Below are 22,720 nucleotides of genomic sequence, written 5' to 3'. Positions count from 1 at the left end.
CAGAGACAAGAAAATGTGCTATATACAAGTAACACTGCTTTACAGCATACTGGATCTACAGAAAAACGAGATGCATCAAACAAAGGGCATGGCTTCAAAAGCTGAAGTCTGTGGAACCCGTACCGAGACCCTATTGTGCAGCAAACTGATTACTTGCAAATTACTAGGGATGAGTCCATATTTGAGTATATCTCAATCATATCCTGTCTAACATGAAGCCAATATATGCCAGTTGTTTGCCGCTACATGCTTGGAAATCCACTTAACACTTTAATATCATGTCACACTGAGGTGCTGATATAGGTCAACTATAAATTTGGAAACAGTCATGAACTGTGTTTCCCGTGAAAAATTTCAAGGTATATAAGTTTAGTTTTTCCCTTCCCTCCTTAAAATTCCTTCCAAATTTCTAAAGCCTTTTCCAACTTTGCTTTTTCAGAATGTTCTACATGGTACATTACTGCAGTAGCAATTTTGTATGGAGCAACTTACTAACAAGCCAGATTTTGTTACCCTTATCCACAAGCAGAGCTCTGCAAGTATCTATTTCAACAGGGTTTCATGGTAGTAAGTTTCTACTCAACAAGAGCAAGGGAGGCAGAAACTAGCTCTGTTTTTGCAGTGGGTTGCTATTGCTGCACTCAGAACTGCAACCCCACTGATTTTAAGAGTGTGTCTACACTAATTAAAAAACATGGCTAGCTTGTCCAGCTCACTCAGGCTCGCAGGGCTTGGACTAAGAGGTTGTTTAATTGAGATGTAGATGTTTGGGCTTGGGCTGGAGCCCAGGCTCTAAGACCCTGAAAGGTGGGAGGGTCCTACAGCTTGGGTTGCAGCCCAAGCCCGAATATCTACACCACAAATGAACAGCCCCTTCACCCAAGGCAGCTGGCACAGGGCAGTTGCAGGTTTTTAATTGCAATGTAGACATACCCTAAATGCCTTACTCTGACCTTCTGAATTTACATCTGTGTTTATTGAACTGGGGTGCGTACGTGTGCATGCGTGCAAAGTTTGGGCAAAGTAACAATAACTATTAGCGGGGATCACTATCTATTTACTCTAGTGGTTGCTGCCACAGATAATATAAACATTTTGATAAAGTGTTTAGGGAGTCATTATTTTTATTCTAAGCCAAATATGCTGGAGGCAAAAATCCAAATAAGTAATGTGTTCCGTTTCCTAAAAATACTCTCTGGATTCTAGAGAAACAGAAACATTATTGAAAATAATACTGATATAATATTTAGCTGACAAGGTCTAATGTTTATTTAGCTGAAATCTAGCATACAAACAGTTCACTATAATGGACTCAATTTTTAGTAGTATTTTTTAGGTTACTCCTCACCATTCCCTTAAACTTGTGAATTTATAAACATTGATTTATCTAAAGTCAAGATAGGAAGGAAACTCAGGTAACAGTGCAATAATACAAATAGGCATAATATCAATTAAAGAGTAATTGCGTTCCTGCAACATACACTGGGGCAGAACATTTCAAAATAGCTCAGCCTCAGTTCAACAACCTTCCAGCTGGAGCTGAGTTTGCGCCAATCAGGAAGTCTGAGAACTTAAAACTATCCAGTTACGAATACTGGATATATGATTCTATATGCAAAAAAAAATTAATAACCCTGATTCACAACCAAAGTGGTGGAAGCAAAGACATTACTATTATTATTTCTTGCAAGAGCAAATACACTTTCAGCAACAGTACCATTGTGGTGCTTTGACACCGATTATCAGGACTACCCCTAATTTGACATCTTTTGCTTATGCAACCTCAAACTGTACTTGCTTCCCTCAGAAATGGAACTTGCCCTTTGAAGCGAGTTCCTGCACATGTATTTTCTTCACTTGTGTTGCCACATCTGTCCCCAGGATATATATGTATTATGAAAAACTGAAACAAATGTATCTCTGCTCTATGATATTACGAACAACAAACAATCATAATATGCACTGCACTCGGTAACATGGCGCTATCATTCAAGCAACTCATCCCTGATAAAGCACTGTATAAAAAGTCAAGTTGACACAAAACTGATCTAAATGCAGAATCTCAAATGTACCCAAACTGCAGCTATAAAATTTATCCCATGCTATACTTCCCCTGATTTGGATCCCACTGAGAATTGCTTAATTAAACAGATGCCAATATTATTAGACACAAACATGTTTACATGGAATAAAATAATGAAGATTTTGCTAATAAGGGACCAAAAAGTCTAAATTACTATATCTAATCATATGTACCAAAATACAGAGCTGTGACATACCTATAAAATATATTATTAATTTGTTTCCTGATGTAAGCTCTTAGGCCTAAGAATTTCCCATATATTCTGTGAAGAGTAGTTTTAAGAAAATCTCTTTCCCGAGGATCTTCACTGTCAAAGAGTTCTAAAAGCTGTGGAAAAAGAAAGATACATTTTACTCAAATCTAATGCATTTTAAATCAATTTGGATTTAAAGCTTGAAGATATATTCATTTTTACCTCACCTGCAATACAAACTTCTGATCAATATATTTCTTAGCTACATTAGGTTGGAAATCTGGAGATTCTAAAAATCTTAAGAAAAATTCATAAACAAGCTGAAAAAAATCCACAAAGAAATAACATTAGTTTTTTTGATACAATATTATATTTTTGTAAGCAGTACAATTACAACTCAATTCTGACACTGTTCAAAAAGAAACTTCCTAGTTTAAGATCGTGTTATACATTATTTTTATATCACTTTACAGCGAGAGTAATACTACAATTTGGTGCAGGGAATGTATGTCATCAGGCGCTGTATTTTCTTACAGTGCTACATTCTTTAAACTGCAAAGAATTCCCAAATACTACATTCCTGAATTAATTTTACTTCATACCAATAGATACTAACATTCATGGTGTTCAGTAATACATATTTTGAAAAATCTTTTACTTTGCGCTCACATTTTTCAAACATCTAAAGCTAGAACCTTGCCATAGATAAATAAAAAAAATAAAGTTTGAATAGTAACAATAATCAACTAAGGCTCACTTTAATCTTTATTATTTAATTTAAAATCATATGTTTGTACTGAAACAAGCAACACACTTTTGACCTCTAAAACCACAAAGATTGATTTTCAATGTAATTTTCTTTTCAGTTGTTTACGTATTAACATCTTTTGAAAGATTAAAACTAATAATTTCAAATTACACAATGTAATTTCAAAGACTGTCCAGCTCTTAAAATTAACTAAATGTATTTTTGACTGCAAAAGAGAATTTACACTAGTGCGTTTAACACACAGTAGGAAGACACACTGTGTAATACTATTTTGCAATAATTTAGTTACTATTTAGTCAAATAAAGCAAGGAGATTGCTAATTACCTGTAGGTGAGGCCAGGCAGCTTCTAGAGTTGGTTCATCTTCCTCTGGATCAAATTCTGCCCCCGTTGGATTAGAAGATGGTGGTAATGTTCGAAACATGTTAACTGCAAACTAAAATCACATGCATCTTTAAGAACTCTAAAACAATGGAATTATTTAAAGATGCTTACTGAGATGAGGATTCTTTATAAAACAAGTATTTTAACTAATATCACAAACATTTATCATTTAAAAACTGGTATTTAATACAACAAATGCTTAACAAAAATGATTAGCTATTCAATTAAAACTTCTCTGTAGATTATAGCTCACAGAACATTTTCAAGTCGTATTTCAAGTCTAAACATGCAGAGAGAATTCTGTTACCACTGATATATTTGAGAGCTAATGATGTTAGAGAACGTTTTACAGAGAAAGCGTTTACAAAGAACTATAAAATTAGAAGCCAGAACAATGGAGACTAAATAAATGTTCAATCATATATGCCCTGTTCCAAGAAAAATGTCCCCACTTGTTATGACAGAAAACTACCATACTATGATTAAAACGTTTACATATCTATAAATTCAAATATCCATTTCTCACAATTAGTTACATTCTGTCACCTTCCTGTTTACTATCAATCACTGGCAAATATTCTAAAAAAATATTCTTGCCCTGAACAATTTTCAAAAGATTAGAAAGACATGAGATTCTGAATTGGTCTTGCATATTCTAACCTAAAATTTTACCTGCTCCCCCAGCTAGATTAGTAAGAATTTTAACTCAAACTCATTGTACAATTAATGGAATACAAAGTAGCAGCGTTTACTTAAGTTTCTGTAGCGAGTAAATGCCAATTTACAATGGAGAGACATCATACACTCACCAAAAATTAATGCGTTAACTTGTGGAAACTGCACAATCAGTTCATTCCTTCCACATAAGAAAGAAAAGGAAAAAGGACTCCTCCATCTCAAATGTGATCAGCCCAGGTTTTAGTGTGGACCCAACATGTTACATGGTAATCATTTGAAGTTATAACTGTCAAGATACAGCCAGTAGCACCAGAAAGGCTGTGTCCAGACTGATTTAAAGTCTGACTGTGAAGGACACATCAGAAAGAGGTCACATGCTGTTTCAGTTTGGCTGCCACCACATTCTCAACTGAACTTGCTCAGAAAAAGTTGGAAAAATTAAGGAAATTGGCAAGACTGCTGACATCTAGTCTGTTTCTTCAAAAGTTGTCAAACTAATTTTTCAGGTGGCTCATAGACTGCCTTCTCGATTAAATGGATTATTTCTCTTGTTATGGGGAGCTAGTGGTCTCTGCTAATCTGTGTTAGCCAAGAATGGCATGGGTTTGCTTTACAGATAGTATTCTATACATGTTTCAAAACATCCAAGGTTTTGGTTTGTGACTGGTCCAACCTACTCGAGGCAGATGGGCTGTGTGGCTTTCTTGGCTCTGTTTCTGTTTCCATTTCCTTGATTTCAGCAAGGCCGCATCTGTTTGATTTTATCAAAAGAGACAGTTACCTTTTCTGTAACTGGTGTTCTTCTAGATGTGTTGCTCATGCCCATTCCATATTAGGCGTGTGCTCTAGCCACATGCACCAGTGCCGCAAGTTTTTCCCTCAGCAGTATCCGTAGGGCACCAGCTCTGGCGCCCCCTAAGGTGCTCAGTATAAGGGGCACTGCCGGCTCCCGCCACCCTCAGTTCCTTCTTGCCGGAAATGCCAACAGTGGGGAAGGAGGGCAGGTCCTGGAATGGACATAAGCAACACATCTCAAAGAACACCAGTTACGGAAAAGGTAGCTGTCTTTTTTAACTGTCTTTGAGTGCTTGCTCATGTCCTTTCCATATTAGGTGACTCCAAAGCAGTATCCCTGGAGGTGGGAATGAGTTCACTGACGTATAGATTGCTACACAGCTATGCCGAGTCCAGCGTTGTCCCTGGCCTGCTGTGTGATGGCATAATGAGCCATAAACGTGTGGACAGAGGACCATGTTGTGGCTCTACAGATATCCTGGATAGGGTTGTGTGACAGAAGGCCGCTGAAAACACCTGAGCTCTCATCGAGTGGGCTCTGACAATCAGTGGTGGTGGAACCCCTGCCAGGTCATAACTGGTCATTATGCACGAGGTAATCCAATTGGAAATCCTGTGTGAGGACACCAGATGACGCTTCATCCTATCCGCTGTAGCGATGAAGAGGCAAGTCAATTTACGGAAAGGCTTGGTATGTTCTAAGTAAAAAGCCAAAGCCCTCCAGACATCCAGGGCATGAAGACACCTCTCTTCACTGATCTTGTGCAGTTTGGGACAAAACACTGGGAGGAAGATGTCCTGGTTCATATAGAAGATGGAGACCACCTTTGACAGGAAGGCCAGGCGGGGCTGCAACTGAACCTTATCTTTGTAGAAGACCGTGTATGGCGTTTCTGAGGTCAAGGCCTTAATTTCTGAGACCCGTCTTGCTGATGTCACCGCCACCAGGAATACAACCTTCCTTGACAGATGGGAAAGGGAGCAGGACCCCAGCAGTTCAAAGGGTGGAGGACCAAGTTAAGATCACACTGTGGAACAGGAGCCCGTACCTGCAGGAAGAGTCTCTCCAGCCCTCTCAAGAATCTGACCATCAAGTCATGAGAACACAGTCTGTCCTTGGATCGGTGGGTGAAAAGTGGAGATGGCCGCGAGATGCATTCTAATGGAAGAGTGTGCTAGACTCTGGTTCCTTAAATGGAACAGATAGTCCAGGACAGCCTGTATGGAGGAACGCGATGGAGAGATGCCCCATTCAGACACCCAGTGGGAAAACCTTGTGCACTTGGCCAGGGTAAGTCAGTCTAGTTGAGGGCTTCCTACTTTTCAGGAGGACCTGTTGGACTTCTTTGAACAAGTCCACTCTTCTGGGTTCAGCCACGCAGCATCCATACCAAATGGCAGAGGGACCCGAGGTTGGGGTGTAAGAGCCGACCGTAGTCCAGCGACAGCAGGTCCAGTTGGTTGGGCAGGGGCCAAGGAGGAGCCGTTGACAGGCTCATGAGCGTGCCGAACCAATGCTGGTGAGTCCACGACAGAGCAATCATAAAAACCTATGCCTGGTCTCTCTTGATCTTTTCCAGGGCCCTGCTGATGAGTGGAATTGGAGGGAATGAGTACATCAGGCTCCCTGACCATGACAGGAGGAAAGCATCAGAGAGGGAGTCTTTTTGTTCAGACCCTGTCAAGAACAAAACCAGTGGCACTTCCTGTTCTGTCTGGTAGCGAACAGGTCCACCTGGGGAGTGCCCCACCTTTGGAAGATCATGCAGGCTACCTCTGTATGCAGCGACCACTCATGGTGAGAAGAGAAGTCTCTGCTGAGCTGGTCTGCCAGCTTATTCCTGATGCCCAGGAAGGTGACAAGCTTCCAGATGCATTTTGTGGCTGATGGAGAAGTCTCAGAGTGCCAACAAGAGTAATCCCCCTTGCCTGTTGATGTAGAACATCGAGGCTGTGTTGTCCGTCAGGACTCGTACCACCTTGCCCAACAGGTGGGCCAAGAAGACTCTGCACGCCAGCTGGACTGCTCGGAGCTCTTTGACGTTTATGTGTAACTGCACTTCCTCCAGAGACCACCTCCCCTGTGTCTGGAGGTTGCCGAGATGTGCCCCCCAGCCAAGATCAGAGGCATCCGACACCAACTCAATGGAGTGAGGAGGTTGGTCGAATGGAACCCCTTTCAGGACTGTCCCGCAGTCGGTCCAGTAAGTATCGCCTGGGGAATGGTAACGATCTTTTCCAGGGGGTCTCAGGACTGGGAATAGATCGTCACCAGTCATTGTTGCAGGGGCCGCATCTGGAGCCTGGCACAGAGGACCACAGAAGTGCACACTGCCATGTGACCCAGCAGGCAGACAGACAGACCCTGGCTGTAGTCAAAGGGAATGTGGAGACTTCTGCAATGAGGTTCGTCGATGCATGGAACCTTTCCAGCAGCAGGAACGCTCTGGCGCAGGCAGAGTCAAGGAATGATCTGATTAACGCTATCCCCTGCACTGGCACTAATGTCGACATTTTGTCATTCACCAGTAGGCCCACAGAGCGGCACGTGGCTTGAAACACCGCGACATCCCTTCGGACTTGAGGCCTGGAGCAGCCCTTAACGAGCCAGTCGTCGACGATGGGTAGATCTGGATAAGCCGGCACCTGAGGTAAGGCGCCACCACTGACATGCACTTAGTAAACACCCTCGGTGGCGTCGCCAGGCCGAAAACTAAACTGGTAGTGGTGGGGCCCCACCATAAACCGGAGGACTGTGTCCTCGAAAGATCACTATATGGAAGTATGTGTCCTTCAAGTCGAGGGCGGCATACCAGTCTTCCGAATCTAGGGAGGGGATAATAGAAGCCAGAGAGGCCATGCGGAACTTTAGCTTCTGTAGGTACCTGTTGAGGTCTTGCAGATCCAGGATGGGTCCTAGAGCGCCTTTGGCCTTTCGGATTAAAAAGTATCAGGAATGGAACCACTTTTTCCTGTACTCAAGAGGAACTTCTTCCACCGCACCCAGCTGTAATAACCCCATTACCTCATGCACGAGGAGACTCTTCTGAGAGGGGTCCCTGAAGAGGGATGGGGAAGGCAGGTGGGAAGGGGGGGTAGAAAGGAACTGGAGGGTATAACCCCGTTCCACTGTGCTGAAGACCCAGCGGTCCACGCCAGGAGGAAAGGGGAAAGGCGGTTGAACAACACTGGGAAAGATTGATCCAGTGAATAGTCTGGTAGGTCGCCCTCGGGCGCACCCTCAAAACAACTGTTTGGCCCCCTGCTTATTGTGGGTCGAGCCCAACTGGGCTGAGGGGGATGGCTCGGGCGGCGCGTGTAACCCTTGGCTTGTTTATGGGGCTCGTCCTGCCGAGGCAGGCTCCCCTGACCCTAAGACTGCTGTGGTTTGAACTGCTTACGCGCCGGAGCTGAGACGTAGAGAACCAGGGTTTTCAAGGTGGTGCAGGAGTCCTTGAGGCCACGCAACTTGCTGTCTGTTTGTTCTGCAAATAGGGCCCCGCCGTCGAAGGGCAAGTCCCGCAATAACTTCTGGGCGTCGGTGGACAACCCAGAAAGAAGCAGCCAAGAGACTCACCACATGGAGATAGCGGAAGCCATGATACAGGAAGCAGCATCAGCAGCATCCAACGCCACCTGTATTGGAGGCAAGAATACAGACACTGCATGCCCAGCTAGCTCGGGCATAAACAGCAGTGGGGAGACACAGCTGAGTAGAGCAGAGTGCCCTATCTGCCTGAACTCCCAGAGTATATACCCTACCCAGCTCTCTACATGTCCAAAAAGTGCCTCCCACATCTACTCTGCTATTTTTTAGCAGTGCAGTGTCCCACAGCCTCCTGTACGCTGAAGCCTTTCCCTACCAGAGGGAAAGACTCTGGCAAAGGGGAAGCAGTGGGGAGAAGTGCTGGCAGTTCTGGCAGGGGGGAGGGAGCAGGACATTGCACTGCTAAAAATAGCAGTGCAGATGCGAGAGGCACTGCTTGGGCACACAGACAGTCTTGTAGGGTTCAAGCCCTGGGGGTTCAGACATATAAGGTACTCTACTCGCCTAAGACATATCTCACCGTTTATACACTGCTATTTATATCCATGCTAGCTAGGCATGCAGTGTCTGTAGTCTGGCTGTAAATGTAGACATAGCCCTAGTAGCTTAAACAGAAGATGCGGAACCGCCCACCCACACAGTGGAGGTTCCCCTTCACCACATATATTGGAGATTAAAGTTAGTCATGCGTATCCATGTATATGATGCCAGCAGCAGTTAAACTCTTTTGGCTACTAATAAAGCCATCTAGCTGTAAAGCAACTAATCCAATTTCTATATATTCTATTTAAAAGAGGACACAACATTTTTAGTGGAAATATCTACATGTTCATTAACATTAGAATTATTCTTATCTTCTTACATCTCTGCCGCATGAAGGAATTATCTAGGGCTGTCGATTAATTGCAATTAACCTCACGTGATTAAATCAAAAAATTAATCTCTATTAAAAAATTAATCACAATCACAGTTTTAAGTGCACTGTTAAACAATAGATTACCCACTGAAATTTATCTATTTTGGGATGTTTTTCTACATTTTCCAATATATTGATTTCCATTACAACACAATAAAAAGTGTACATTGCTCACTTTATTATTTTTAATACAAATATTTGCACTGTAAAAATGATAAACAAAAGAAACAGTATTTTTCAATTCACCTCATACAAGTACCATATTACAATCTCTCTATTGTGAAAGTGCAATTTACAAATGTAGCTTTAATTTGTTACATAATTGCACTCAAAAACAATGTAAAACTTTGGAGCCTACAAGTTGACTCAACCCTACTTTTTATTCAGCCAATCGCTAAGACAATCAAATTTCTTTACATTTACAGGAGATAATGCTGCCAGCTTCTTATTTACAATGTCATCTGAAAGCGAGAACAGGAGTTCGCATGGCACTGTTGTAGCCGGCATTTCAAGATATTTACGTGCCAGATATGCTAAACATTCATAAGCCCCTTCATGCTTCGGCCACCATCCCAGAGGACATGCTTCCATGCGGATGATGCTAGTTAAAAAAATAATGCGCTATTAAATTTTGACTGAACTTCTTGAGGAAGAAATAGTATGTCTCCTGCTCTGTTTTACCTGCATTCTGCCATATATTTCATATTATAGCAGTTTCGGATGAAGACCCAGCACATGTTCATTTTAAGAACACTTTCACTGCAGATTTGACAAAAAGCAAGGAATGTGAGATTTCTAAAGATAGCTACAGCCACTTGACCCAAGGATTAAGAATTTGAAGTGCCTTCCAAAATCTGAGAGAGATGAGGTGTGGAGCATGCTTTCTGAAGTTTTAAAAGAGCAACACACTGATGCGGAAACTAGAGAACCCGAACCATCAAAAAAGAAAATTAACCTTCTGTTGGTGGCATCTAACTCAAATGATGAAAGTGAACATGCATCAGTCTGCACTGCTTTGGATCATTATCAAGAAGAACCCGTCATCACCATGGAAGCATGTCTTCTGGAATGGTGGTTGAAGATGAAGGGACATATGAATCTTTAGCGCATCTGGCATGTAAATATCTTGCAATACCAGCTAAAACAGTTCCATGTGAACATCTGTTCTCACTTTCAGGTGACACTGTAAACAAGAAACGGGCAGCATTATCACCTGCAAATGTAAACAAACTTGTTTGTCTGAGTGACTAGCTGAACAAAAAGAAAAGGAGTACTTGTGGCACCTTAGAGACTAACCAATTTATTTGAGCATAAGCTTTCGTGAGCTACAGCTCACTTCCACGGATGCATACTGTGGAAAGTATAGAAGATCTTTTATACACACAAAGCATGAAAAAATACCTTTCCCCACCCCACTTTCCTGCTGGCAATAGCTTATCTAAAGTGACCACTCTCCTTACAATGTGTACGATAATCAAGGTGGGCCATTTCCAGCACAAATCCAGGGTTTAACAAGAACGTCGGGGGGGTGGGGGGGTTAGGAAAAAACAAGGGGAAATAGGTTACCTTGCATAATGACTTAGCCACTCCCAGTCTCTATTCAAGCCTAAGTTAATTGTATCCAATTTGCAAATGAATTCCAATTCAACAGTTTCTCGCTGGAGTCTGGATTTGAAGTTTTTTTGTTGAAGAATTGCAACTTTCATGTCTGTAATCGCGTGACCAGAGAGATTGAAGTGTTCTCCGACTGGTTTATGAATGTTATAATTCTTGACATCTGATTTGTGTCCATTTATTCTTTTACGTAGACACTGTCCAGTTTGACCAATGTACATGGCAGAGGGGCATTGCTGGCACATGATGGCATATATCACATTGGTGGATGTGCAGGTGAACGAGCCTCTGATAGCGTGGCTGATGTTATTAGGCCCTGTGATGGTGTCCCCTGAATAGATATGTGGGCACAGTTGGCAACGGGCTTTGTTGCAAGGATAGGTTCCTGGGTTAGTGGTTCTGTTGTGTGGTATGTGGTTGCTGGTGAGTATTCGCTTCAGGTTGGGGGGCTGTCTGTAGGCAAAGACTGGCCTGTCTCCCAGGATTTGTGAGAGTGTTGGGTCATCCTTCAGGATAGGTTGTAGATCCTTAATAATGCGTTGGAGGGGTTTTAGTTGAGGGCTCAAGGTGACGGCTAGTGGTGTTCTGTTATTTTATTTGTTAGGCCTGTCTTGTAGTAGGAGACTTCTGGGAACTCTTCTGGCTCTATCAATCTGTTTCTTCACTTCCGCAGGTGGGTACTGTAGTTGTAAGAATGCTTGATAGAGATCTTGTAGGTGTTTGTCTCTGTCTGAGGGGTTGGAGCAAATGAGGTTGTATCGCAGAGCTTGGCTGTAGACGATGGATCGTGTGGTGTGGTCAGGCTGAAAGCTGGAGGCATGTAGGTAGGAATAGCGGTCAGTAGGTTTCCGGTATAGGGTGGTGTTTATGTGACCATCGTTTATTAGCACTGTAGTTTCCAGGAAGTGGATCTCTTCTGTGGACTGGACCAGGCTGAGGTTGATGGTGGGATGGAAATTGTTGAAATCATGGTGGAATTCCTCAAGGGCTTCTTTTCCATGGGTCCAGATGATGAAGATGTCATCAATATAGCGCAAATAGAGTAGGGGCATTAGGGGATGAGAGCTGAGGAAGCATTGTTCTAAGTCAGCCATAAAAATGTTGGCATACTGTGGGGCCATGCGGGTACCCATAGCAGTGCCGCTGATCTGAAGGTATACATTGTCCCCAAATGTAAAATAGTTATGGGTAAGGACAAAGTCACAAAGTTCAGCCACCAGGTTAGCCGTGACATTATCGGGGACAGTGTTCTTGACGGCTTGTAGTCCATCTTTGTGTGGAATGTTGGTGTAGAGGGCTTCTACACCCATAGTGGCCAGGATGGTGTTATCAGGAAGATCACTGATGGATTGTAGTTTCCTCAGGAAGTCAGTGGTGTCTCGAAGGTAGCTGGGAGTGCTGGTAGCGTAGGGCCTGAGGAGGGAGTCTACATAGCCAGACAATCCTGCTGTCAGGGTGCCAATGCCTGAGATAATGGGGCGCCCAGGATTTCCAGGTTTATGGATCTTGGGTAGTAGATAGAATATCCCAGGTCGAGGTTCCAGTGGTGTGTCTGTGCGGATTTGATCTTGTGCTTTTTCAGGGAGTTTCTTGAGCAAATGCTCTAGTTTCTTTTGGTAACTCTCAGTGGGATCAGAGGGTAATGGCTTGTAGAAAGTGGTGTTGGAGAGCTGCCGAGCAGCCTCTTGTTCATATTCCAACCTATTCATGATGACAACAGCACCTCCTTTGTCAGCCTTTGTAAGGAGAGTGATCACTTTAGATAAGCTATTGCCAGCAGGAGAGTGGGGTGGGGGGAGGTATTTTTTCATGCTTTGTGTGTATAAAAGATCTTCTACACTTTCCACAGTATGCATCCGATGAAGTGAGCTGTAGCTCACGAAAGCTTATGCTCAAATAAATTGGTTAGTCTCTAAGGTGCCACAAGTACTCCTTTTCTTTTTGCGAATACAGACTAACATGGCTGTTACTCTGAAACCTGGCTGAACAAAAAGTAGGACTGACTGGACTCATAGGCTCTAAAGTTTTACATTGTTTTATTTTTGAATGCAGTTTTTTTTATACGTAATTCTGTATTTGTAAGTTCAACTTTCATGATACAGACTGCATTACAGTACTTGTATGAGGTGAACTGAAAAATACTATTTCTTTTGGTTTTTACAGCACAAATATTTGTAATAAAAATAAATATAAAGTGAGCACTGTACACTTTCTATTCTGTGTTGTAACTGAAATCAATATAGTTGAAAATGTAGAAAACATCCAAAAAATATTTAAACAAAATTTATTCTATTGTTTAACAGTGCAATTAGTCATGTGATTAATCACAATTCTTTTAATCGCTTGACAGCTCTAGAATTAACCCTTTGTAACCTTGAAATGTTTCACTTTTTTTTTTAAAATACTGTGCCTGAATTCTTGAAAAATCAGTATAGGTGCCTTTGATCATGAGCTATAATTTACTTATATTGTGCTATAGGTCTGACTGGTGATTTAGGCATACAAGATGATAGGTTACTGCCTTGAAGCTCTTTCATCTGTCAGTCAAAGAAAGGGGATACATGCAACACAAAGAAATACCAAACTAAAAACCCTCCAAAAAACAAAAAATCAACCCCCCATTGCCTCCCACTGCCCAAAAAAAGAGAGTTACCATTTCCATTCTTCGAGATGTGTTGCTCATGTCTATTCCACAATAGGTGTGTGTGCTCGCCACGGGCACTGCTGCCGGAAGTTTTTCCCCTAGCAGTACCCGTAGTGGGGGAGCGCCCCCCGCGACCCCTGGAGTGGCACCTGTCTGGCATGGTATGAGGGGAAGGAGGGCAGGATGTGGAATAGACATGAGAACACATCTCAAAGAACACCAGTTACGGAAAAGGTAACTGTCTTTTCTTCTTCGAGTGATTGCTCATGTCTATTCCACAATGGGTGATTCCGAGTTATATCTGTTAGAGATGGGTAGGAGTTCACAAGTTCCCAGAACGGAGAACAGCCTTGCTGAACCTGGCGTCATCCCTGGTTTGGGGAATGATCGCATAGTACGAGGTGAATGTGTGAACCGAAGACCACATGGCAGACCTACAAAATGTCCTGGATGGGGACTCGGGCCATGAAGGCAGCCGACGAGGCCTGCACCCAAGTCAACTGTGCCCTCACAATGGGTGGTAGGGGGACACCCACCAGCTCATAACAGGAACGGATGCATGAAGAGATCCAACTGGAAAGCCACTGAGTGGAAATCGGCTGGCCCCTCGCGCGCTCAGCAGAGGCGACGAACAGGTGCAAGGACTTTCTGAACAGCTTGGTCCGCTTGAGGTAGAAAGCCAGAGCCTGCCACACATTGGGCGTGTGGAGACAGTACTCCTCACTGGACACGCGAGCCTTGGGGCAGAGGACCAGTAGAAAAACCTCCTAACCCATGTGGTAGGCGTAGACCACCTTCGGAAGGAACGCAGGGTGTGGGTGGAGCTGGACCTTGTTCTTATAGAGACAGTGTACGGTGGTTCAGAGATCACGGCCCTGAGCTCTGAGACTTGCCTGACAGACGTGATTGCAACCGCCTTCCATGAGAGCATGTGGCCAGTGGTTCAAACGGGGACCCTGTGAGACGAGCCAACACCAGGTTTAGGTCCCACCGGGACCGGGGGGGTTGGTTCCTAGAATATGAAAAAACACTGTCCAAACCCCTAAGGAACTGTCCAGTCATAGCATGGGAAAATACCGTGTGCCCTTGCACCGGTGGATGAAAGACTGATATGGCTGCCACATGCACCTTGACTGACGAGGGCGCCAGGCCCTGGGCCCTCAGGTGGAGGAGGTAATCAAGGATAAGCTGGATCAGGATGGCCACTGGGGAGACACCCTGGTCCGCCGCCCACCTGGAACACTGGGACCACTTTGCCAAATAAGCACGGCAAGTGGAGGGCCGTCTACTTTTGAGAAGGACGCACTGAACCTGTTCTGAGCACGTCCTTTCCTCTCCACCTAACCACTGGGCAGCCACGCCGTGAGGTGAAGAGCCGCTAGGTTGGGATGGAGGAGGCGGCCCTGCTCCTGAGAGAGCAGGTCCGGGCGGAGCGGCAATGGCCATGGTAGAGCAACTGCCAGGCCCATGAGAATCCCGTAACAATGCTGCCTGGGCCATACCGGGGCAATCAGGAGGACCCGGGCCTTGTCCATCTTTATCTTCTCCAGGACCCTGCTGATTAGAGGGAACAGGGGAAAGGCGTAGAGAAGCCAGCCTGACCAGGACAGGAGAAAGACATCGGAGATAGCGCCCCTCCCCAGGCCCCCGGGAGCAGAATTGGGGACATTGCCGGTTCTGCCGAGTTGTGAATAGGTCCACCTGGGGAGTTCCCCACCTTCGGATGACCCGGTAGGCCACTTCTTGGTGGAGGGACCACTCGTGTTGCGAGGAAAAGTCCCTGCTCAAGAGATCCACCCTCTCATTCCAGGCGCCCAGTAGGTGGAAGGCCTTCAGGTGGATGTCGGGGGCTATACAGAAGTCCAACAGTCTGAGGGCTTCGTGGCAGAGGGCAGAGGATTCTTTCCAGCAAGTTAAAGAAGTATGGGCTGGATGAATGCACTATAAGGTGGGTAGAAAGTTGGCTAGATTGTCGGGCTCAACGGGTAGTGATCAATGGCTCCATGTCTAGTTGGCAGCCGGTATCAAGTGGAGTGCCCAAGGGTCGGTCCTGGGGCCGGTTTTGTTCCATATCTTCATAAATGATCTGGAGGATGGTGTGGATTGCACTCTCAGCAAATTTGTGGATGATACTAAACTAGGAGGGGTGGTAGATACGCTGGAGGGCAGGGATAGGATACAGAGGGACCTAGACAAATTGGAGGATTGGGGCAAAAGAAATCTGATGAGGTTCAACAAGGATAAGTGCAGGGTCCTGCACTTAGGATGGAAGAACCCAATGCATCGCTACAGACTAGGGACCGAATGGCTAGGCAGCAGTTCTGCGGAAAAGGACGTAGGGGTGACAGTGGACAAGAAGCTGGATATGAGTCAGCAGTGTGCCCTTGTTGCCAAGAAGGCCAATGGCATTTTGGGATGTATAAGTAGGGGCATAGCCAGCAGATCGAGGGACATGATCGTTCCCCTCTATTCGACATTGGTGAGGCCTCATCTGGAGTACTGGAGGGCAACAAAAATGATTAGGGGACTGGAACACATGAGTTATGAGGAGAGGCTGAGGGAGCTGGGATTGTTTAGCCTGCAGAAGAGAAGAATGAGGGGGGATTTGATAGCTGCTTTCAACTACCTGAAAGGGGGTTCCAAAGAGGATGGCTCTAGACTGTTCTCAATGGTAGCAGATGACAGAACGAGGAGTAATGGTCTCAAGTTGCAGTGGGGGAGGTTTAGATTGGATATTAGGAAAAACTTTTTCACTAAGAGGGTGGTGAAACACTGGAATGCGTTACCTAGGGAGGTGGTAGAATCTCCTTCCTTAGAGGTTTTTAAGGTCAGGCTTGACAAAGCCCTGGCTGGGATGATTTAACTGGGAATTGGTCCTGCTTTGAGCAGGGGGTTGGACTAGATGACCTTCTGGGGTCCCTTCCAACCCTGATATTCTATGATTCTATGATTCTATGACTGTGTCCAGTTTTGGGCACCACACCACAAGAAGGATGTGGAAAAATTGAAGAGAGTCCAGCGAAGGGCAACAAAAATTATTAGGGGACTGGAACACATGACTTATGAGGAGAGGCTGAGGGAACTGGGATTGTTTAGTCTGCAGAAGAGAAGAATGAGGGGGGATTTGATAGCTGCTTTCAACTACCTGAGAGGTGGTTCCAAAGAGGATGGTTCTAGACTATTCTCAGTGGTAGAAGAGGACAGGACAAGGAGTAATGGTCTTAAGTTGCAGTGGGGGAGGTTTAGGTTGGATATTAGGAAAAACTTTTTCACTAGGAGGGTGGTGAAACACTGGAATGCGTTACCTAGGGAGGTGGTAGAATCTCCTTCCTTAGAGGTTTTTAAGGTCAGGCTTGACAGAGCTCTGGCTGGGATGATTTAGTTGGGGATTGGTCCTGCTTTGAGCAGGGGGTTGGACTAGATGACCTCCTGAGGTCCCTTCCAACCCTGATATTCTATGATTCTATGACTGGGACTAATGTGGACTTGGTGTTGTTTACCAACAGGCCCAAGGCGGTGCACGTGGACAGGAGGAGTGCCACGTGATCCCTCCCCTGCAACCAGGAGGTGCCCTTGACAAGCCAATCGTCCAGATAGGGAAATATCTGGACCCCCTGCTGTCTGAGGTAGGCAGCTACCACTGACATGCATTTTGTATACACCCTGAGGGCAGTGGACAGACCAAACGGGAGGACCGTGAATTGGTAGTGATTCTGTCCCACCAAAAAATGGAGGAAGCACCTGTGCCCCTCGAATATGTGGATGTGGAAGTACGTGCCCTGTAGATCAAGGGCAGCGTACCAGACCCCGGGATCCAGGGAGGGGATGATGGAAGCCAGGGAAACCATGTGGAACTTGAGTTTCACCACGTACTAGTTCAGAACTCACAGGTCCAGGATGAGCCTGAGCCCCCCTTAGGCCTTTGGGATAAGGAAATAACGGGAGTAATACCCCTTGCCCATGAACTCCTTGGGTACCGCCTCTATCGCTCCTAGACCTAGGAGCCGCCCCACCTCCTGTTCAAGCAGAGCTTCGTGCGAGGGGTCCCTCAAGAGGGACGGGGGCGGAGGGTGGTTGGGCGGGGAGGAAGTAAACTGGAGGACTTAACCCCGGGAGATTGAGTTGAGGACCCATCGGTCTGAGGTGAGCCGCGACCATTCCAGGAGGAAAGCACACAACTGATTGGAGAACGGGAGCTTTACTGGGGGTGGATCCCTGATGAGGACTGGCAGAGTGCCCCTGAACGTCCCATCAAAAGTGCCTTTTCCCCACCTGCTTGCCCCCAGGCTGGGGGGCAGGGCATCTCTTATAGTTCTGCTGCTTCTTCTGGGCGGCGTCCTACTTTAGGAGGGTGGCCTGGGCGGGAGTCTGCTGCGGCTTGAACTTAGGTTTTGCCGGAGCCGGGACATAGAGGCCCAGAGTCTGGAGGGTCGTGTGGGAGTCTTTCATGCCATGCATTCTTGTATCTGATTCTGCAGCAAACAGAGCTTTCTCGTCAAATGGGAGATCCTGCATGGAAGACTGTGCCTTGCTGGACAGCCCAGAGAGCAGGAGCCATTGATCGTGCAGCCGTGTCCGCAGCATCCGAGGCTACCTGTTTGGACGCCCTAGCAGCCGCTGCCCCTTCCTCCACTAGTGCCTTGAACTCCTTATCATTGCACTCTTGGAGGGAGTCCTCAAACTTGCGCAGGGAGCCCCACAGATTGAATTCGTACCAGCCCAGGAGAGCCTGGTTAGCCACTCGTAACTGGAAGCTCAAAGACTAATACATTTTCCTTCCGAAAGAGTCCAGTCTCTGAGTGTCTTTGTTCTTTGGGATCAGGGCTGACTGACCCTGCCGTTCCCTGTGGTTGACCAACTCGACCACCAGGGAGTTGGGCGCCGGGTGGGTATACAAGTACTCATGCCCCTTAGTGGGTACAAAGTACTTGCGTTCCACCTTCTTAGAGATGGGGGCCAATGAGGCCGGTGTTTGTTACAGGGCATTTGAAATCTTAGCCACCCCTTCATGGAGAGGCAAGGCCACCCTACTCGGTGCCGACGCGCACAGCACGTTAAACAGGAAGTCTGAGGTCTCCTCCATCTCCTCTGCCTGGAGGTGAAGGTTTGCTGTCACCTTCTTTCAGAGTTCTTGATGGGCCCTGAAGTCCTCCTGCGGGGCAGAGAGGGGCGGGGCCGCAATCGCCACCTCCGGGGGGGGGGGGGTGAGGAGGCCAGTGCGGTGCTCTGGGTATCGGCCGGCACTGGAGGGTCCACCACCTGGTCAGACTCTGGGCACGGTGCCGAGGACGTATGTCCCACCGACGCCTTTCTCGGGAGTCTGGAGAGGGAGGCAGATGGTGCTTCCGAAGCTCTGGCCACCGAGCGAGCTCCCACTGGGGGCTGCGCCGGAGGCCATGGTGCCCACTGATACCACTGTGCCGGCCACGACGCTCGGTGCCACTGCAGCTGCTGTGGCACCGGTGGGTCCAGCTGTTCGGGTTGGCTGGCCTGGCCCATCGAAGGATGGCTACAAATGGAAGCCGGGCTGGCATAAGATCTGCTGTGCTCTCTGGACCAAGAGGAGCGGCGGTGCCAGGATCTACATTGGACACAGAACCACAATCTCGATGTGGAGGGCTGGTACCGACGGTAACAGCTGCTCCGTGAATGGCCTCGACGGGCGGACCCGCAACGGCGAGACACCGGCGATCAATGCACGGGACTGTGATGTCTTGGCGGAGACTTGGAGCAGGAGTCCAAGCAGCAACGGTGTCGACGACCATGGCGTGACCGACTGCGGTACCCCACTTCGAAACGAGGACTGTTGGCGACACATGCCACGGTTCCATCGATATTCACTTCTTGAGGACAAGTGGTGCCGAGAGTCCCAGCCAGACGGAACCCAGCTAGACAGTCTGGTCGGCGTCGAGGGCGATCCACATGGACTCTGCCCCGAATGGTTGCTGGGCAGTGAACGGCATCGGGAATATTCCCTCGACCAAGACTGGCACCGGGCCAGAGGCAACTGCGGAGATCCCAGCGGTGGCTTGCCTCTGGAGCATAGGGCCGACATCTGCGGCACTCTGGGCACCGGCATGGACATAACGTCCCAGGCCACCTGAGGGCTTCAGGCATGGACTGCATCCGGACATCCCTCTTCCGAAGGGGCCGGGCTACTCCACTCAACATGAGTCAGAGGCTTGGGGCCCAGTGGGGATCGAGGACTGTCCGACATGGACCTAGCCTCTGTCCCAGACTTCCCTCGGTGCCGCTGCAAAGGAGCCTTCCTCGCCCTCTTGACATGTCCCGTGGATGGGGAGCAGTAATAATAATAATAGGGCTCAAATTTTCCTAGATGCGATAGCTGATGGATTCCTTCAACAAGTAGTTGCTGAACCGACTAGAGGGGATGCCATTTTAGATTGGTTTTGGTGAGTAGTGAGGACCTCATAGAAGAAATGGTTGTAGGGGATAATCTTGACTCAAGTGATCATGCGCTAATTCAGTTCAAACTGAACGGAAGGATTAAAAAAATAAATCTGCAACTAGGGTTTTTGATTTCAAAAGGGCTGACTTTCAAAAATTAAGAAAATTAGTTAGGGAAGTGGATTGGACTGAAGAACATATGGATCTAAAGGCAGAGGAGACCTGGGATTATTTTAAATCAAAGCTGCAGAAGCTATCGGAAGCCTGCAACCCAAGAAAGGGGAAAAAATTCATAGGCAGGAGTTGTAGACCAACTGGATGAGCAAGCATCTGAGAGAGGTGATTAAGAAAAAGCAGAAAGCATACAGGGAGTGGAAGAAGGGAGGGATCAGCAAGGAAAGCTACCTTATTGAGGTCAGAACATGTAGGGATAAAGTGAGACAGGCTAAAAGTCAAGCAGAGTTGGACCTTGCAAAGGGAATTAAAGCCAATAGTAAAAGGTTCTATAGTCATATAAATAAGAAGAAAACAAAGAAAGAAGTGGGATGGAGGATGGAGTGGAGGTCAAGGATAATCTAGGCATGGCCCAATATCTAAACAAATACTTTGCCTCAGTCTTTAATAAAACTGAAGAGGATCTTAGGGATAATGGTAGCATGACAAATGGGAATGAGGATATGGAGGTAGATATTACCATATTTGAGGTAGAAGTGAAACTCAAAGAACTTAATGGGACTAAATCGGGGGGCCCAGATAATCTTCATCCAAGAATATTAAAGGAATTGGCACATGAAATTGCAAGCCTATTAGCAAGAATTTTTAATGAATCTGTAAACTCAGGGGTTGTACCGTATGATTGGAGAATTGCTAACATAGTTCCTATTTTTAAGAAAGGGAAAAAAAGTGATCCGGATAATTATAGGCCTGTTAGTTTGACAGCTGTAGTATGCAAGGTCTTGGAAAAATTTTCAAAGGAGAAGGAAGTTAAGGACATTGAAGTCAATGGTAAATGGGACAAAATACAACATGGTTTTACAAAAGGTAGATCGTGCCAAACCAACCTGATCTCCTTCTTTGAGAAAGTAACAGGTTTTTTAGACAAAGGAAACGCAGTGGATCTAATTTACCTAGATTTCAGTAAGGCGTTTGATACCGTGCCACATGGGGAATTATTAGCTAAATTGGATAAAATGGGGATTAATAGGAAAATTGAAAGGTGGATAAGGAATTGGTTAAAGGGGAGACTACAATGGGTCCTACTGAAAGGTGAACTGTCAGGCTGGAGGGAGGTTACCAGTGGAGTTCCTCAAGGATCGGTTTTGGGACCAATCTTATTTAATCCTTTTATTACTGGCCTCGGCACAAAAAGTGGGCGTGGGCTAATAAAGTCTGCGGATGATACAAAGCTGGGAGGTATTGCCAATTTAGAGAAGGACAGGGATATCCTACAGGAGGATTTGAAGGACCTTGTAAACTGGAGTAATAGTAATAGGATGAAATTTAATAGTGAGAAGTGTAAGGTCATGCATTTAGGGATTAATAACAAGAATTTTAGTTATAAGCTAGGGACACATCAATTAGAAGTAACGGAGGAGGAAAAGGACCTTGGAGTATTGGTTGATCACAGGATGACTATGAGCCGCCAATGTGATATCGCCGTGAAAAAAAGCTAACGCGGTCTTGGGATGCATCAGGAGAGGTATTTCCAGTAGGGATAAGGAGGTTTTAGTACCGTTATACAAGGCACTGGTGAGACCCTCACCTGGAATACTGTGTGCAGTTCTGGTCTCCCATGTTTCAGAAGGATGAATTCAAACTGGAACAGGTACAGAGAAGGGCTACTAGGATGATCCGAGGAATGGAAAACTTGTCTTATGAAAGGAGACTTAAGGAGCTTGGCTTGTTTAGCCTAACTAAAAGAAGGTTGAGGGGAGATATCATTGCTCTCTAAATATATCAGAGGGATAAATACTGGAGATGGAGAGGAATTATTTAAGCTCAGTACCAATGTGGACACAAGAACAAATGGATATAAACTGGCCACCAGGAAGTTTAGACTTGAAATAGACAAAGGTTTCTAACCATCAGAGGAGTGAAGTTCTCGAATAGCCTTCCAAGGAAAGCAGTGGGGGCAAAAGATCTATCTGGCTTTAAGATTAAACTCGATAAGTTTATGGAGGAGATGGTATGATGGGATAACATGGTTTTGGTAATTAAATATTCATGGTAAATAGGCCTAATGGTCTGTGATGGGATGTTAGATGGGGTGGGATCTGAGTTACCCAGGAAAGAATTTTCTGTGGTATCTGGCTGATGAATCTTGCCCATATGCTCAGGGTTTAGCTGATGGCCATATTTGGGGTCGGGAAGGAATTTTCCTCCAGGGCAGATTGGAAGAGGCCCTGAAGGTTTTTTGCCTTCCTCTATAGCATGGGGCACGGGTCACTTGCAGGAGGATTCTCTGCTCCTTGAAGTCTTTAAACTACGATTTGAGGACTTCAATACCACAGATATAGGTATGAGGTTTTTTGCAGGAGTGGTGGGTGAAATTTTGTGGCCTGTGTTGTGCAGGAGGTCAGACGAGATGATCACAATGGTCCCTTCTGACCTAAATATCTATGAATCTATGACTGGTTGATGGCACCGGAGGGTTGCCGCGTACCAATGCCGCAGGGCCGGGTACCGGTTC

General features: G+C 45.9%; 1 protein-coding gene across 4 annotated transcripts in view; it reads right to left on the bottom strand.

Annotated features, from left to right (window-relative positions):
* Nucleotides 1–22,720, bottom strand: part of PPP2R5C (protein phosphatase 2 regulatory subunit B'gamma) — a 191,974-nt gene that overhangs the window by 74,019 nt on the left and 95,235 nt on the right. For 3 of the 4 annotated variants that reach the window (XM_073349665.1, XM_073349667.1, XM_073349668.1), the window contains 3 exons: nt 3,371–3,481; nt 2,504–2,596; nt 2,280–2,410 (listed from right to left, as the gene is read on the bottom strand). In XM_073349665.1, the coding sequence (XP_073205766.1) occupies nt 2,280–2,410; nt 2,504–2,596; nt 3,371–3,481 (335 nt within the window). The remainder of the gene's footprint in view (nt 1–2,279; nt 2,411–2,503; nt 2,597–3,370; nt 3,482–22,720) is intronic. The other variant, XM_073349666.1, reaches the window with a different exon arrangement.

This window comes from Lepidochelys kempii, chromosome 6, assembly GCF_965140265.1.
Source record: "Lepidochelys kempii isolate rLepKem1 chromosome 6, rLepKem1.hap2, whole genome shotgun sequence".
NCBI classification, from domain to species: domain Eukaryota; kingdom Metazoa; phylum Chordata; order Testudines; family Cheloniidae; genus Lepidochelys; species Lepidochelys kempii.
The sequence above is the reverse complement of the archived record's forward strand: the minus strand, read 5'-3'. Positions and strand labels throughout refer to the sequence as shown.